The 16,441-nt window shown below is 39.0% G+C and overlaps 2 protein-coding genes across 5 annotated transcripts; one reads left to right on the top strand and one right to left on the bottom strand.

Moving 5' to 3' along the window:
- The first annotated feature begins 202 nt into the window (after nt 1–202).
- Nucleotides 203–4,371, top strand: LOC108021615 (large ribosomal subunit protein uL13m). 3 transcript variants are annotated; one of them, XM_017090415.4, is made up of 6 exons: nt 203–323; nt 386–509; nt 2,040–2,266; nt 2,438–2,586; nt 2,662–3,729; nt 3,788–4,371. In XM_017090415.4, exons 1-6 carry the CDS (start codon nt 300–302, stop codon nt 4,248–4,250), a joined length of 2,055 nt encoding a protein of 684 aa, XP_016945904.3. In that variant the 5' UTR covers nt 203–299; the 3' UTR covers nt 4,251–4,371. The 3 variants fall into 3 exon arrangements, with proteins under 3 accessions (XP_016945904.3, XP_016945906.2, XP_016945905.3); XM_017090416.4 differs by lacking the exons at nt 203–323; nt 386–509 and adding an exon at nt 1,734–1,924; XM_017090417.4 differs by lacking the exons at nt 2,040–2,266; nt 2,438–2,586; nt 2,662–3,729; nt 3,788–4,371 and adding an exon at nt 984–1,423.
- A 28-nt stretch (nt 4,372–4,399) lies between these two features.
- On the bottom strand, nt 4,400–16,202 carry LOC108005540 (uncharacterized). 2 transcript variants are annotated; one of them, XM_070996407.1, is made up of 6 exons: nt 15,794–16,202; nt 6,355–6,861; nt 5,747–5,941; nt 5,552–5,683; nt 5,238–5,496; nt 4,400–5,175 (listed from the first exon to the last, which is right to left on the bottom strand). In XM_070996407.1, exons 2-6 carry the CDS (start codon nt 6,697–6,699, stop codon nt 4,982–4,984), a joined length of 1,125 nt encoding a protein of 374 aa, XP_070852508.1. In that variant the 5' UTR covers nt 6,700–6,861; nt 15,794–16,202; the 3' UTR covers nt 4,400–4,981. The 2 variants fall into 2 exon arrangements, with proteins under 2 accessions (XP_070852508.1, XP_016924326.1); XM_017068837.4 differs by having other exon boundaries at nt 4,401–5,175; nt 15,414–16,202.
- Nucleotides 16,203–16,441: the final 239 nt, after the last annotated feature.

Below are 16,441 nucleotides of genomic sequence, written 5' to 3'. Positions count from 1 at the left end.
CATTTCTTGGTCATTTTTTGTTGCCCATTTTATTTCAATTTTGAATAACCGTTACTCCGATCTAAAAATGTGAATTAGCAAATACTCGAACCGGATATCGATCTAAAAATCTGGTTAGTACCTCGGCTGTGGTTACGAACTTGGCTAGACATATTTCGCGTTTAAGGGTATGTTTTAGCACATTTTCAATAGTTTATAAGACGTTATTTTTAAATATTCGAACAACGGTCACACTGGCCGTCAGCTGAAAAAATATTTATTTTCTTTTAAGAATATTTTTCAATTAAAAATCGTTCAAAATGTCTATTGCCAAGCGTGTGCAGGTAAGTAATGTTACCAACTTTAATCTGCAATCGTTAATCATTTAATCTTCCCCTCAATTTAGCAATGGGCAACATTCGCACGCACCTGGCACATTTACGATTGCACTTGGCAGAATCCCTTCGAGTCGGCTAAATTGGTTAAAAACCATTTAATGGGCCTGCAAAAGCCCATATATCATCCCATGAGTACGTATTATCTATTGATTTAGTTACTTGTTTAGTTTATATTCGATAAGAATGTTAAAATCGCGGTTTTATGAACGCATTTCGTGTGTCATTACATCACCGGCGTGTTTTCTTAGTTGTTGTTGCTGTTGCCAGTAAAAATGAAAACAAATAAATGTGATATTTAAAATTGGTAATTATTAAATCATTCAGTTGCGATTAAAATAGTAGAAGTTACACCTTCATAAAAGGAAAAACATAAAACTATAGTTTTCCAGCATGTTTAGTACATCTTAAACTATTTCGAAAAAAATAAGAACTTTTTTGAAGTTTAATACCTTTTCTATTATAGTAATTTATTATTTATTTATTTTAACTGCAACTGAACTACCATTTTGTGTAACACCTTTTCTGACCGGCGATTATTGTTCTTTTAGGCTAAGCAAGTTATCCTCCATGGTGATCCAATTAAAACCCGTAAATGCAATTTTCCAGATGACTGCGGTGACCATGTGGTGCTGATCAATACGCGGGAAATCGCTCTGCCCGGAGACGAGTGGGTTAAGAGGGTTTACTTCCACCACACCGGATATCCTGGAGGAGCCTCATGGACCCTGGCGTGGCAGCTGCACGAAAAGGATCCCACGATGGTGATGAAGAAGGCTGTCTACAACTCGATGCACGGAAATCTGCAGCGCAGACACACCATGCAAAGATTGCATTTATTCGCCGACGATCAAGTTCCCGAGGAAATCCTGCAGAATGTCACGAATCAGATCCGCACACCGCGCTCAATTCCCCAGCGATTGGATCACATCGACAAGGAAACGCTGGAGAATTTCCCCAACATTATGGATTATCCCAAGGATTACATTTTGCGTTGATTTGTTGTTTGAAAATCATTGTAATTAAGATAAATATAAAATCCAAAGAAAGCCATTGTTCTTTTATTGTTTCTTGTAAGTACAAAATCAAAGATATTCCATTTTCTTAATATCTATTCTGTTAAATAATTTTCCACGGTATCAACAAGGCGACTTCAGCTCCTAAAAACAAAACCTTTTTTTGGGTTGGCAATACTTTGCAAAAAGGGATGCCAGGTTTTCAAATGTCAAGTTAATTTGTGTAAGCTATATTATTTCAACAAAAACAAAATATTTCACGGGAAATCCCATAGCACTACATTTAATATATTTTAAAGACCTATTTTTCCAAGTTTCCTGATTTATTTTATAAAAACCTGTTATTTATATCATTTTGGAACTCTTGACAACCCTTATATTTACCGGCTGTGTGGCAGTGAATTGCAATTTACTCATCTCATTCGTATTGCTTCATTTTGCATCCATCTCGGGCAACGACGCCCACGACTCAAATATACTACATAGAAAGTGCGGTCATCACTGAACGGAATTATCTTAAACCACCAACTGCTGGTATACTTTAACCACAGCTTTTGGCTTATCGACGGCCGATTTTATTGTCTTTAACGATAAGCATTATCGCAGAAAGTAAAGTATTTAAACATATATGTCTCCCATTGTTTTTCAGTCTCCACTCGCAGCTTGTGCACTTCACACAAACTACTCCCGATTTACCAGATACAGAAACGCAATATGGGTCGCTTGGGAAACGTTGATCCTAGTTCATACTCGCAACCAGACTTGATCACCACGGAGCACAGTGTTCTCAACTGGAAAGTCGATTTTGGGGCCACCAAACTTCAAGGAAGTGTGCTCCATCGCTTCAAAGTTCTGACTGCTAATCTTGATAAGATTGTGAGTATTATAAATCTTTATATTAAAAGGATTTGTATAAGAACAGTACTAGAAATGATTCCGAGGAAAAAGTTGAAACATTACACAGAAAAAAACTTATACATATCTTTCCTATGTAAGACTGCAAAATTTACATGCTTATAATGTTTTACTATCCATTTGTATTTGTAGCTCCTGGATGTTCGTGATATTAATGTAACCAATGCCACGTTGTTAGCCGGGGGCAGTGAGCTACCGATCAACTATTTTATAAGCGATGCCATCGATGATATTGGTCAGAAGCTAACGCTGGAGTTGCCATCTGGAACGGCTAAGGGCAGGTAAAACGACAGCGATGGATAATCTAATCTATATGGGACTCATAAATAATCTGGTATACTTCACTTCCCATGTAGCCTCAATGTTCGCATCGATTACGAGACGTCGAGCAGCGCCAGTGGACTGCAGTGGCTGAATCCCACCCAGACTTTGGGCAAGGAGCACCCCTATATGTTCTCCCAGTGCCAGGCGATCCATGCCCGCTCGGTGATTCCCTGCCAGGATACTCCGGCAGTTAAGTTTACCTATGATGCCACAGTGGAGCATCCCAGTGAGCTGACTGCTCTGATGAGCGCCCTCATCGACAAGAAGGAGGCTGGAAAGACGCACTTCAAGCAGGAGGTTCCCATTCCCGCCTATTTGGTGGCCATTGCTATTGGCAAGTTAGTTTCCCGCCCGCTGGGAGAAAACTCAAATGTCTGGGCAGAGGAGGCCATTGTGGATGCCTGTGCCGAGGAATTTTCCGAAACAGCCACCATGCTGAAGACTGCCTCGGATTTGTGCGGTCCATATGTCTGGAAGCAGTACGATCTGCTGGTGATGCCCCCATCGTTTCCCTACGGTGGCATGGAAAATCCTTGCCTGACTTTCGTGACTCCAACCCTTTTGGCCGGCGATAAATCCCTCGCTGACGTTGTGGCTCACGAGATTGCCCACAGCTGGACTGGTAATCTGGTGACCAACAAGAACTTCGAGCACTTCTGGTTGAACGAGGGCTTCACTGTTTTCGTGGAGTCGAAGATCGTGGGAAGAATGCAGGGCGCCAAGGAGCTGGACTTCAAAATGCTCAGTAATCTTACCGATCTGCAGGAGTGTATCCGCACTCAACTAAACAAGACACCCGAGCTGACCAAACTGGTGGTAGATCTGTCCAACTGTGGACCCGATGATGCTTTCTCCTCAGTGCCTTACATCAAGGGGTCCACCTTCCTGCGTTATTTGGAGGATTTGTTTGGCGGGCCCACCGTTTTTGAGCCATTCCTGCGGGATTACCTGAAGAAATTCGCCTACAAATCGATTGAGACAAATGATTTTAGGAGTGCTTTGTATGATTACTTCATCGATACCGACAAGAAGGATAAGCTGAGCGCGGTCGACTGGGATTTGTGGCTGACCACCGAGGGAATGCCGCCAATTATCCCCAAGTAAATTTTTGTGTTGAGGAAACTTAACATATTATTAATACTTGGTACATTTTTTTAGATTTGACGAGTCGCTGGCCAATGTGACCAAGGAATTGGCCACTCTTTGGAGCTCCAAGAGTGTAGCTGAACTGACCGACAGCGCAGAGATCAAGCAGAACATTTCCATTCACCAGCTCATTGATTTCCTGGGCAAACTGATCGAAAGCAAGGATATTGTTGATTTGACCGAGCGTAAGATCGAGCTTCTGGAATCTACATACAACTTGAAGAATTCCAAGAACGCCGAGGTTCGCTTCCGTCTCAACCGTTTGATAATTCGTGCCCGTTTGATCAAGCGTCTGGATGAGGTTCTTGAATTTGCCAACTCCAATTTCCGCATGAAGTTCTGCCGTCCTATCTATCGTGATCTGGCTGGTTGGCCGGAAGCCAAGCCCGCTGCTATTCGTAACTTTGTCAGTGTCAAGGATCAGATGATGGCTGTGTGCTCACACACAATTGAAAAGGATCTGGGATTGAAGTAAATTTAAGTCTGACTTATGCATTTTTTAAACACCTAAATTAAACAATAAACTTGTTGCACAACTAAAAGTGATTGGATTTAAAATAAAATTCCATTAAAATTTCATCGATTCATAAAATTCATATTGTTTCGTTTTTCTTGAATTATTTGTTTTTATTAAAAAATAAGCAAAACTACGTTTATAACAAGTTGATTTCCATTTCCATGCTCATTGTAATTTCTAATCTTCAATTTTGCTTGCAATTTTCGCGTTACCTTGATACCGTATTATTACCAATTGAATTTTCTCTTTCTTTTTATAGTTATAGCTCAACATTGACCAATTTCAAAGGTTTTGGTGTTCGTATAACTAATCAAATGGGCGTCGATCAGGTTTATCTACTTCGTTTCAAATTTCTTGTTGTTTAAATTCTTTAAATTTCTCTCTCGGCTTGTAGTACACATACACACACAATATATTAAATTTATTATTGTTTGCTTTGCTCGGCTGCTTAAATATTTTCTCTGTTGGTGTCTCAACTTCTAATCCCGACGAGTTTTGCTTGTGGTTTTTAAACTAATTAACAATTTTGTTTTTTGTTTTCACTTCTTACATTGACCAAAATGCTTCAACATGCTTCCAATTAATTTTCTCCAATTTTATAGCTGAGAGATCTCTGTAATTATTCCCTTTCCTCGGTCGCCCTGGTCGATTTCTCGTCGCTGTTCATCTGGCAGAGGATTTAAAAACTATCACGCACTAGAATTATCATTGGAACGGGACGTGGATGGACCGGCACCCTGATCATCGCCCAGCACGAATGTGGGACTCTGGCGGGATGTGTGATAGTGGTAGCCCTCTCTATAGCGCTGATTGGGTTTCGACCGTGCGGTTTGTGTGTGACCCAATGCTGGACGCTGATTGTTGAGCTCATTGGGTCGTTTGGCTGAAGGAAATGTGTATTATTACCCATCTATTGGTTAATTTAAAAAGTATGTAATCTTTTACCAGGTATATAAGGCTTTTGATTATAGGACGATTGTTGTTGTTGTTGGTTATATAGATCCGACGAAGTGGCATTGCCATTGTGATGATATGGCGTCGCCTGCAGATCGGTGCTACAATTAATGGGACTCATCGGCGTCATCTCGCGATCCTCGATAAACAATTCGCTGGCATCGTCGGGCACCTGACGGTACTGAGTCCATGGCCAGGATGCGATGCCCGACAGAAGAAATGCCTCCAGGGCGCACAAATAGCCAATTATCTAAAAGATCAAAATAAATTTAAATCATATCTAATTGAAGATTTTTAACTCTTACTCCAGTCGCCAGCAGCGTGTCCTTGGAATGCTTGGACACCCATGTGTATTCAGTGGCATAGAGCACCATGTGAACAAGCAGCGTGGAGCTCAAAATAAATATCAAACCAATACTCAGGTACATCCACGTGTTCTGTTTATAAGAAATTAATTATTTTGAAGTGTATTGCTTTGCTTAATTTAAATATGTACTCACCACTTTAGTCCAATTGAATGGAAACATGAGAGCTATGTGCGATATATCCAGAAAGAGCATGAGACATGTGATGAGTAGCGAAAAGAGCGCACAGAAGACCATCAGCCTCAGGCGTCCGATGAGTGGCAGTAGAAAGAGGCCCACCTGTACGGTGCCCGCGGAACATTCGCAGGCTAGACAGGCGGCCGAGGATAACTGGAAAATGGGGAAATTGGTTATTAAATATCGTATCCATAAGGTATTTGTGTATCAGGAATTATAAAAATTGTAACTAGGTTACAAACGAATCTAGAACTAGAGCCTTCAGACTCTATTATCATACCTCTTTATTATCATAAACTCTATTTTAAATTATTTCAAAGACTTGAAACTTGATTTAAACAACATTTTTAATACGCTTCCTTTATTAGACACAACTATTTTAGTGTTATTAAATCCCTAAGATGCGTCTGTTACTAGCCCAAAGGATATGAAGGAAATAATCTAATTTAAGGTTTGTTTAGAATTTCACATTTTACAAAACATAAAAAAAAAATGGTACATACAATTTTAAATTATGTAAATATCTTATAATCTTATTTTGATATAATTAGGAAACCCGAACTTACCACCAATAGTATGCGCACAATCCCTGTAGGCGATTTCAAGTGTTGCGGATCACAGTGAAGGGCGACGCCCCAGGGCAGGGGGGTGTGGCCGCCCCTCTGCTTGTAGTTGGCATGGGAGTCCCAGGAGGTGCAGGTTCCGAGGGGGGATTCCAGGGACAACGAGTGCGAGTGCGAGTGGGAGAGCTCGCCGGCCCTGCTGCCAGCTATCTCAAAGTCCTGCTCATCGTCCAGCTGACAGCAGACCGGCTCCAGCTCCAGCTCCCGAATCTCGTCCAGCAGCAGTTCTATCTCGTCCGTGCCATATAGATCAGATACAGACGGTATATAACGTTGGGGTTGTTGCATTGCCCGTGGCGGGATGTGTCCCACATCACCGATGGTTGCCCCTCAACTGTCAAAAACTGCGCGCCCACGACCTCCTCTCTCTCTCTCTCTTTCACTCTGTGTATTTTGGTCTCTTTCTCTCCTTCCTCGAGGTCTCTTCTTCTCTCTTAATTATCTGAGTAGCTGCAGAGATAAAAAAAGTGAAAGTTTAAAAATATGCAAAACAATCAATAATATATAGTATAGTATTATCTAAAAGTTATAGTTAAAAAGGATTGGGACAAATAAATTATTATGAAAATATCCAAAAATTATAGCCCTTCCTAAACTTAAAAAATGGTATTGATACTCATATTTCGTCTCAGTTTCTTTATTTTATTTATTTTTTATTTTCCAACATAAAAATAATGTATACTTATATTCTAGGTTTTATTCGTTTTAATATTTCTGGTTAAGGATTCTCATGAAATATGAACTTTTTTAGTGTAGTTTTAGTATTATAATATTTCTTTATATTATTTTATTAGAACATGCGTAGAAGGGAAAAACGAAAGCAAATGAGTTCTGAACGCTCCGCTCCATTTGCTATGCTATAGAAATTGATAACTTCGGCTTGCCCACGACGCTCATTAGATGTCCTGTCCCCTCTGCCCCCGCCACTTGACACCACCCCCTTCATTACCTCCGCCTGTGCATAACCATAACGGTAATTTGATATGACTCGTCGACGACTTTGACGTCGCCGCTGCCTGGCTGTCACTCATACGCCATGTGGGCCGCAGTGGAAACGCGCCGCGATAAAATCCCCCAGGGTGCTGCCAATCTGAATACGCTTTCCCTGCCTACGGGATGCCACAACTTACTCAGGAAATTCGAGAAATTAGAGAAATGAAATACGAAGGAGTTTAAGCGAAAGGAAAGGGTAACCATATGGTGTGATATGAAAGTATCAGAATACAAAAATTACAATGATGATGGTAATGTATAGAAATGTTTCTGAACTTAAAACGAAAGAACCCGTTTAGCATACCAATGGGATGGAGACTTGTAAATTGCAAAGCACATTTAAATATTAAAGGCATTTGTTAAAAAATTAAACCATACTATTAAAATTCAGAAAAAAATAGTGAAAATAATTTATTTGACATATATTTTATGTTAATAACTTAATAACTTAATAAATGTTTAACCTAATAAATATTTAAAACGAGATGTGTTTAGAATGATATTTAATATTTAATTTATTCACCCTTATAGCGTTCTATTAAATCGCCTTAAACTGTATAATCATTTATTAAATCCCCTGAAACTATTTTCCCTCGTTCATTAATCATTAAAATTCCCATTAGAGTTACTTGGCTGGTGCTTTCTGCCCGCATTGTTTAAGTTATTATTTTTATAATAGAAAATCCACAAACAAAATGAAATGAATTTATTTGAAGTATATTTATTTGTTAACTTACTTCAATGATAATAACTTAAAAAATATTTAAAACGAGATGAGTTGAGAATGATATTAAATATTTAAATAAATCACCATTAAAGTATTCTATTAAATCGCTCCAAATTGTATAATCATTTATTAAATCCCCTGAAACTATTTTCCCTCGTTCATTAATCATTGAAATTCCCATTAGAGTAACTTGGCTGGCGGTTTCTGCCCGCATTGTTTCATTTATTATTTTTAATTGCGTCTGATGCGAGGTTTCGATAGTCTACCTACCAGATGAGGTGGCTGCCAACTGGAAATTAAATCGAATTGGTTTTTGTGTGTGCTGTCGGATCTCTTTTCCCCTTTTCTCTCCCTTTTCCCAGTTTCCCATCTCGATTTTCCCCATCGACGATGTCGATGCTTTTTCCCTTTGCCCCTGCGTGTATGCAACGAAATTCTGCTGAGCATTTTTTATATGTCACTCACACACACACACAGAGACTAATACTTTGGCAATTAACACAGACATGTGGAATGTGTAAGTGTGAGAGCTACACGAAAGCCCAACTCCATGGATAATTTCAACAATTTTCAGCTGTCCGGCCGCATTTTCCTCGAGCTGTCATAATCAGGACACAGCTGAAGGTAGCTTATGCTCCTTGTTGTCAGTTGTCCTGCTGCTTTTCCCACAGTTTTCCTTGTTGTTTTAGCAGCAGCACAAGGACTCCGAGCAGCAGGACATGAGAAATGCAGCTGGACAGGAAGAGCGCAGGACGGGGGGGTCAGAGGGGTTGGGGGTCGGAACGGCACAACAACACACATCTGTGTGTAGGTATTTCCCTCTCCGGACAGGCAATGTAACAATTTGTTCTCTCTCTTTCTGGCCAAATATCCTTGTCTCTCTCTCCCTCTCTCTCTGTAGTTTTTGTGAAGTTTTTGTTGGTGGTGCTGTTCGTGTTGTCCTTGCTCTAGTTTTAGCGCCCGAATGTCCTCAGCCTCCGGTCTGGGTTTTCAGCCCCTGCCCCTGTCATGGCCCCGCCTCCTTTTTGTCCGCCCCCTATCCACGCCCTTATCTCTGTCTATTATCGCTGCACATAATCTCCCGATGCTGCTCGAGTGCCTAATGAGAGTCCTTGTCGACACATCTCTCGCAAAGGACATGCCCTATCTTATCCAATTTGCCCATCGATTGCCAGACATTAAGCCCTTCACCTGCAGCCCCTCTTCTCGAGTTTTTGTCACGCTTAATTTCACACACAGAAAGAAATTAATTACATTCATCTTTTTATCCAATTAACGTGTCTGCATTCCGCTTTCATTCATTTTAACACTCGTAATAAATATTGATTTAACACATGCTCGTTAAAATTCAATTAATAGGTTTATTAGGCCGTTTAATTTTATTTCAGATGGGAAAATAATCTGAATGGATTTAATAATACATTCATTGAATATTTTATAATTCAATTTTAAATTGATCTTTGGTACTGGCGCAGAGATTTGACTGTTCAGCATCAAAATTTATGTTTACATTTTTCAGCAGATGCCTAACATATCAATAATATAACAATATAATAATATATTTTAATTTTTTTAAACCAATTTTACCTTTAGCAATGATAGATTGTACTAAAAAGCTTTTAGTTTTAATATTAAATGCTTATATCAGAGACCCTGAATAAGAATTATTTAAGAAGTTTCCATTGAAGAACTTAAAGAATAAAACACCTAATGCTTAACCCTTACAAAACTGTTGGTGTTTTCTCCTAAATAATCTATTCATTGGTTAAATGACCTAAGTTCATGGTTTAACTATTCAAGAACCTGTGCAGTAAAACAGCTTTTATGATAGTTGAGCTCTAAAGCTCCTTACTTATACCATAAATTATCGTTTTTGCCAGTGCTCAATTTGAAATCAATTATGCTGATCTGCATGTAAACTGACTTGGCTTCCTGTTGGGCTCCGACTTTCGCCTCGCTTTTTGAGCCAACGTCTGCAGGAAGTGCAAGTGCTGTGTATGCAAATTTATTGTCAATGAAGGGGATTGGAATTGGCGTTTAGACTCGCAGGGCACCAAGTAGGGGGCCTTATGAATGGGAAAAGGGTTTCGGGGGTTGGGGGGTGGACTGCAAGGGTTGGACCCTCGACGTGGGCTCGGCTGCATTTCTTATTTATGAACGTGCATAGACAATGCTTTCGGGTTCTTGTTGCTTTTTGTTTGAGTTGAGTGCCTCCCCTCCCCAAACACAAATACAAACACACTCGCTGTGGCAGGCAGTGTGCAACTTTTGTCGCATTCAATGGACCAAAGTTGCCGTAAATAACTTTTAATAGAATTTTTAATGGGGCTCGCTCGGTCGGCCGATGTCCGTTGGGCTCGATGTACGGCAATTTGGTTTTAATATAGATTACCATAATGATTTGTCAATGCTATGAGAGCAGTTGAAATGCGGTTAAAGTCAAAAAACTGTTGTGGTCAGGGATAAAATAAAATACTTATATATCTTAAAAATTCAAAGAATTCGTGTGGTCATTTGGTAATAAAAGCTTGCAGTGATAATTACACTTTTTATATACATATATTGTTTATTCATGGATACGACAAAAGTTTCATAATTTATTTTCTTTATATTTTTTCTCCAAAGAATTGTTTGACCAGTTTGGTTTTACAGAAATATTATAAGTAATTATTACGGAGTGTAAAAAACCTAAAACTTATATTAATAGTTGTAAGCCTGGCAACTTTCAAGCCTATGCATTATTAGCAAACTTTCTAAGCAATCGAAAACTTTATGAATTTTAAACTAACTTTAGCTACACGAAATTTTACTAGCCTTATAATGTATTGACTGAAATATAGTATATACAGAACCCAAACTGCTTTTCGAGCTAAACTTAATGGCCAAGTGAGCTGTAACAATATAAAACATGGCATAGGGTGAATATTGGACAGTCCTCGGACTTTTCCGAGCTGCGTATACATTTTAGCTAAAATATTGGAATTTTCATGTTTTTTTTGCTATATTTTTTGGTTTTGTTGCTGAATGCAGACAAGTTGACTATCGTCCTCGATTCGTGGCGGCATTCAATGCGGCTGGAAAATGCAGGGGAAAAGTGGTAGGAAGGAAGCGGAAAACTGGGACCTTTTCCTACTTATTATGCCGCCGCATGTTTCTCTATGTTTGCTCTTTTGCGGAATTATCGATTACAAATGAATATTTCATCAGGGGAAAGAGGCTTGAAAAAATGGAGAAAGCTGGGCAGGAGTTCCGAGGTGCCAGGCACCTGTCGCCTGCTAACTTCCGTTTCCGGGTCGCGACACTTGGCGGCTATTTTTAATTAAAATGCAGCATACTTTTCGCCCTTTACTGAAGAATTTTAAGCACCGAGAGAAAAATGTGAGAGTGCATACTTATACACTTCAAATTTTAGTAATGAAAAAGGAAAAAGTAAATTTAAAAGTTCTCCTTTATAAAAATTACAACTTTGAAGTAAAGTATATAGGATTAGAGAAAATATAACTGGGTGTGATTCAAGTTAGGAATAAAACTAAAATATTAAAAAATATTTATCTCCAAGTTATATGTTAAAAGAATAAATTAATTACCTTTTAAATTTCTTAAAGTAAATAAAGAAAGTTAAATTTATTTGTGTGACCTTTAGATTTTTTCCTTGTACTTTTCCCACTTTCTCTATGTCTCTGAAAAACTGCTGTTTAATGTATGGCCCCACTTCTGTTTTGTGTCGCATAATTACCAATGCCAGGATAATTAAGGCAACGCCAGGCTGCCAGGCCACACATAAAAAGGACAACGAGTCCCGAATGCTGGTCCTGACTCCTGGGACTCCAATATGGAGTGGGTCGGAACGGGGAGTAGTGGGTGGGAATGGGGTGGTGAGGTGGTTCAGTGGTGCGAGCACGTGACTAACGGTAATGGCACGCCAAATCACAGGAGAAACGAAATGTTTGCCGGGCGACAGTGTTCAGAATGCCAAATGCGAATAAGGGACGGGAAGTGGATTTTACAACAGAGTTTCCTTATTCTATTAGGATAAAAATAGGAAATCCGTAAATACATAGTGTATTTCATTTAGGTTGCAATGATTTTCTGAAAATGGTTAGTGGAATATGAAGGACTCTAAGGAGCATGAGAATGTAAATAATAAATAATTGTAATGTCATTTCTACAGCAATAGTGTATTAAGACTGCTAACGTCATTGTCGAATATTCAGAAATCAGGCGAGGCGTTTGCACCACCATTTTAATTTTATTTATTATTTAAATTAACTGAAATTGTATGAAAACCAAATTAACTAATGCATAATCATGCTCTCCGGCTTAAACTTAAATTAAAAGGTGTTCAGTGCCTGGAAAAAGGATTTTCTGTTTAGTGGCAAGTCATGATCCTCTTGTAAAACTTGCATAAACTCCACTTCAGTTTTGCCTGCCGATTACCTCGCGTCCACGAAACTTGAGAAGAAAGTGATTAAGGCTCACGTTTCGGGATTACGTAAGCTCCTACAGGGATACTTAGCCATCTGGGCCTCAGAGCGTTTATATATATTTTGTTCGTGTGTGTGTGGGTGTCTGTTAAGCATATCATGTGTTTATGCGATTCCTGAAATGAACACCCCCTCAGTCCCACTCCGTCACTAAAACCACTTTTACCTGAGCTTTTCGGGGCGTCCCCTGACACGTGAGCTCCATAAAAAAGGCAAGAAGGCCTCGTCATTTCATGGACGTTGCAGCACGCGAGGGGTCCTCCAGCCCCAGCCCCTTCCACTGTTCGCTTTCCCCTAGTTTTCACTCAAACCCTCCCCGGTGTTTTCACTTTTGTTGGGATTTTCTGTGCTCGCCTTTCCCCGCTGCGTAAACACAGCTATTAAATGCGAACTGACCCCAAATGCTGACCGACTCGACAGCAAGCTATCAAGTACAGTCTTCATTCTCTTAAACGAACCCCTTTAAAATTAATGAAGGTAATTCAGATTTTTAAGGAGGATTTATTCCGATTGTTTTTAATAGGGAACAAGCTTACAAGATATATTTATTTCTATGGATGCTCAGACTAGGGGAATTTTATGCACACACTAAAAAAATGTTTGGGTAAAATTTACCAACATGGAAGTTACGTAACTTTTAAAAATGGGTAACAACTATTTAAAATAGTGAATTATGTTGTGTTGTGTCTTTGGTTACTATTCAATAGTAAAACTACCAAAAAATTGTACGTTGTGTGTACTTTTTTGTTGTTAGAGTAACTATTTCATAAGTAAAATTTACCAATTTGGAAGTTACGCAACTTTTAAAAATGGTTAACAACTATTCGAAATAGTTTTGTATGTTATGTTGTCCCCTTGGTTACTATTAAGTAGTAAAACTGCCATAAAATAGTAAGATGTGTGCATTTTGTTGTTGTGAGAGTAACTATTCATTGGTTAAATTGACAATTCGATGGGTTGGGCTCATTTAACTATTATATTTGTCAATTGACACAATAGATTTTGTGGGTGTAGATGTTTTCAAAAATTATAGCTTAATGCATATAAAAAAAAAACTGCAAGTTCTAAAAAATAATGAATTACATATTAACGACATCGATATTATTGATATATATTGATATTTTTATTAGGTCAACTAAAATCATGCTTTAAAGCCCGACTGTAATTAATTATCCCTAAGCCCTCTCCCATTTGGTATAGTAAACGGGCGGTGCAACAACCTCGTTTCGCCGACCTTGAACCAGTTTCATTTTTTACAAATTTCCAGCAAAAGGGGAAAGTCAAGGGGGCGAGCTAGAAAGGGAAAAGCATTAGGAGACTTTGCCAACTAAGAACTTTTGCAAATATCTCGGCGTATTAATAAGGCTCAAGAGTATAACGGCCATTTAATCGCAGCCACATACGCACACAGAGAATCCACATGTGTGGGTGGGATAAAATGAGGTTCTATGACAGCAAACTAAAAATAAACAAATGAGCCAAGCCAAAAACACAGGAAAAGCAAGAAAGAACGAGTTGAGGCTGCGGAAAAGCGCCTGCGCGGAGAGGAAAATTTGAATGGAAAAACAGACAGAACAGCGAGAGCGGAAAAGCGAGAGAGCCACCACAGTTATTGTTGTGGCTGCCGAAGGATTTCAAGGAAGTGAAATAGCTGCAGACTGAGTTTTTCACAGACAAACTTTCCTATCTGCTTCCTCTTCCTCATGCTCTTCCCTTTCTTCTTCTTCTTGGCTCTTCCTAGCTGTCACTTCCTGTGTATCTTTGTGTGTGTAAGCGTGGGATTGAAAACAATCTGTATTGAAAAGAGATTTTTAGAGTTTTAAGTTTTGATTTTCATATGCCGATATTAAATATAGTGAAAATCGAATAACTGACTAAAATAATAAGTATTAATAGGAATATACTTTGGAAAAGTGAATTTGTGTCATGTTCATCAAACTAATCAAATGGTATGAAATAATAACTACCTCAGTTAATTATAGGTATTTCCGACTATGGTCGTTATTAAGATTAGACCCCTCATTATAGGCATTAAAAATATAAGTGTTAATTAACTAAGGCAATAAAGTATCAATTATAAGGGTAAATAATACGATTTCCTAGTAATAAACGTAAACCGATTCTTCATTTCTTTAAGCAAATTCTATTTAATATGTATTGAGAAATCTACTAGTAAAATGAAGTAAAATAAAATTTTATATTAATGCCAAAAAATAAAAATAAATTGTAATTCGTTTATGAATAACTAAAGGAAATTAATTTATATTTTATAATTTAAATAATGTTTTAAATTTTTTTTTATTTAGCAGTGAACTTGGTTCAATTGAACCAATTCAGCTGGTGAACCTTGCACCAACACAAACAAACTCTACACACACATACAGCCTTGGCTAGTCTACTCTCATAGTATCCTTTTTTTAGGGTGTGTGTGTGTGAGTGGCCCAAAGTGTTATATTGACATTTGGCTACATAATGATTTATGCTGCTGCAGGAGCCCAGCGATCCTTGCTCCTTCTAATTCCTGCTGCTATTTCTAGGGGCATGGCCATAATTTATTTTTATGTACAAACGGCAGCGGCAACAACAACAGGAAGGAGGCAACTATATCACACGCACACACACACATACACACACACACTTTAACAGAGATATTTTTTTTTTGGGCAAGCGAAGGGCAAACGCTGGAAAGCATGCTACGATTTTTGTGTGGGAGTTGGGCGGTTAATTCGGTGGGTTGGCTGGCGGGGGGTGGGCTGTTCGTGTATACAACTAGTTAAATAAATTTACACTTGACCCACCTTTTTATTTCCCAGCTATATGTATTTTTATATATTTTATTCTCCTCCAAATGCGCGGCACGTTTCTATTTCCTTTATTTTTTGGCCAGCAAAAATCTTTTGAAAATTGCCTGTGCACATGTGTGTGTTTGTGTGTGGTGGTGTTGGTGTGGGGATGAGTGGGTGGCAGGGGGTGGTGGTGATGGTGTTTCTTCCTCTTCTGCCCAACTTAATGTCAGTTCATTCATGGGCCAAAATCAGGTTTCAGTTTTCCTTTCGCCTGTATGTGTGCAAAACGGGAAGCTGGCATTTTATTTGTGATTTCCTGGTTTTCTTTTTTGCTTTTCAAAATATTCTGTATTAATTTTTCTTAAACATTTTGCACTCATCTTTCTGCACACCTTGTATTTTATTTGTTGCTTAATTATATTTTTCTCGTCTTATTTGAGACGCTCAGCAAAACAATTTTCATTTTCACACACTCGCACGAAAATCATTACTCAGTATGCACGGCTTTCCACGGGCTTTTCATTTGCCAACCACCGCGCCCCTCGCCCCACCATTTGGGCCATGCTGCCTTTACTGCCGTTTCTACTGCCTTTCAACATTTGCTAAAACACTCACACAGTCGCACGTCGGAGATATTATTGGGGCGGTTGGGCGGTCGGGCTGTTCGGGGGGCGTGGCTGGTCGGGGGGCGTTCGAATGCAAAGCAGCAGAACGGACGTCGAAACAACGCGACACCAACACAGAAGTGAGTGCAGGGACAATCCGGAAAAACCGACGACCGACAGCGTGAAAAGCCAGCAAACGACTGAGTCTCAAAGCCCAAAAAGAAAGCTAAGAAAGGAGAGAAAGTCACAGAGAGAGAGGTAAGAGAGAACGAGAGAGAGAGAAAGAGACTGCGTGTACATCCTTTGCAGAGGCGTCAAAAGTTCGCGGAACTAGCTCAGAAAGTCACTAATACTCACAAAAAAAATGAGAGAATGCACTGGAAAAAAATTTATTAAATTACATTTACGTTGAATATTAAGATAATTTTTTCAACT

This window comes from Drosophila suzukii, chromosome 2L, assembly GCF_043229965.1.
Source record: "Drosophila suzukii chromosome 2L, CBGP_Dsuzu_IsoJpt1.0, whole genome shotgun sequence".
NCBI classification, from domain to species: domain Eukaryota; kingdom Metazoa; phylum Arthropoda; class Insecta; order Diptera; family Drosophilidae; genus Drosophila; species Drosophila suzukii.
The sequence above is the reverse complement of the archived record's forward strand: the minus strand, read 5'-3'. Positions and strand labels throughout refer to the sequence as shown.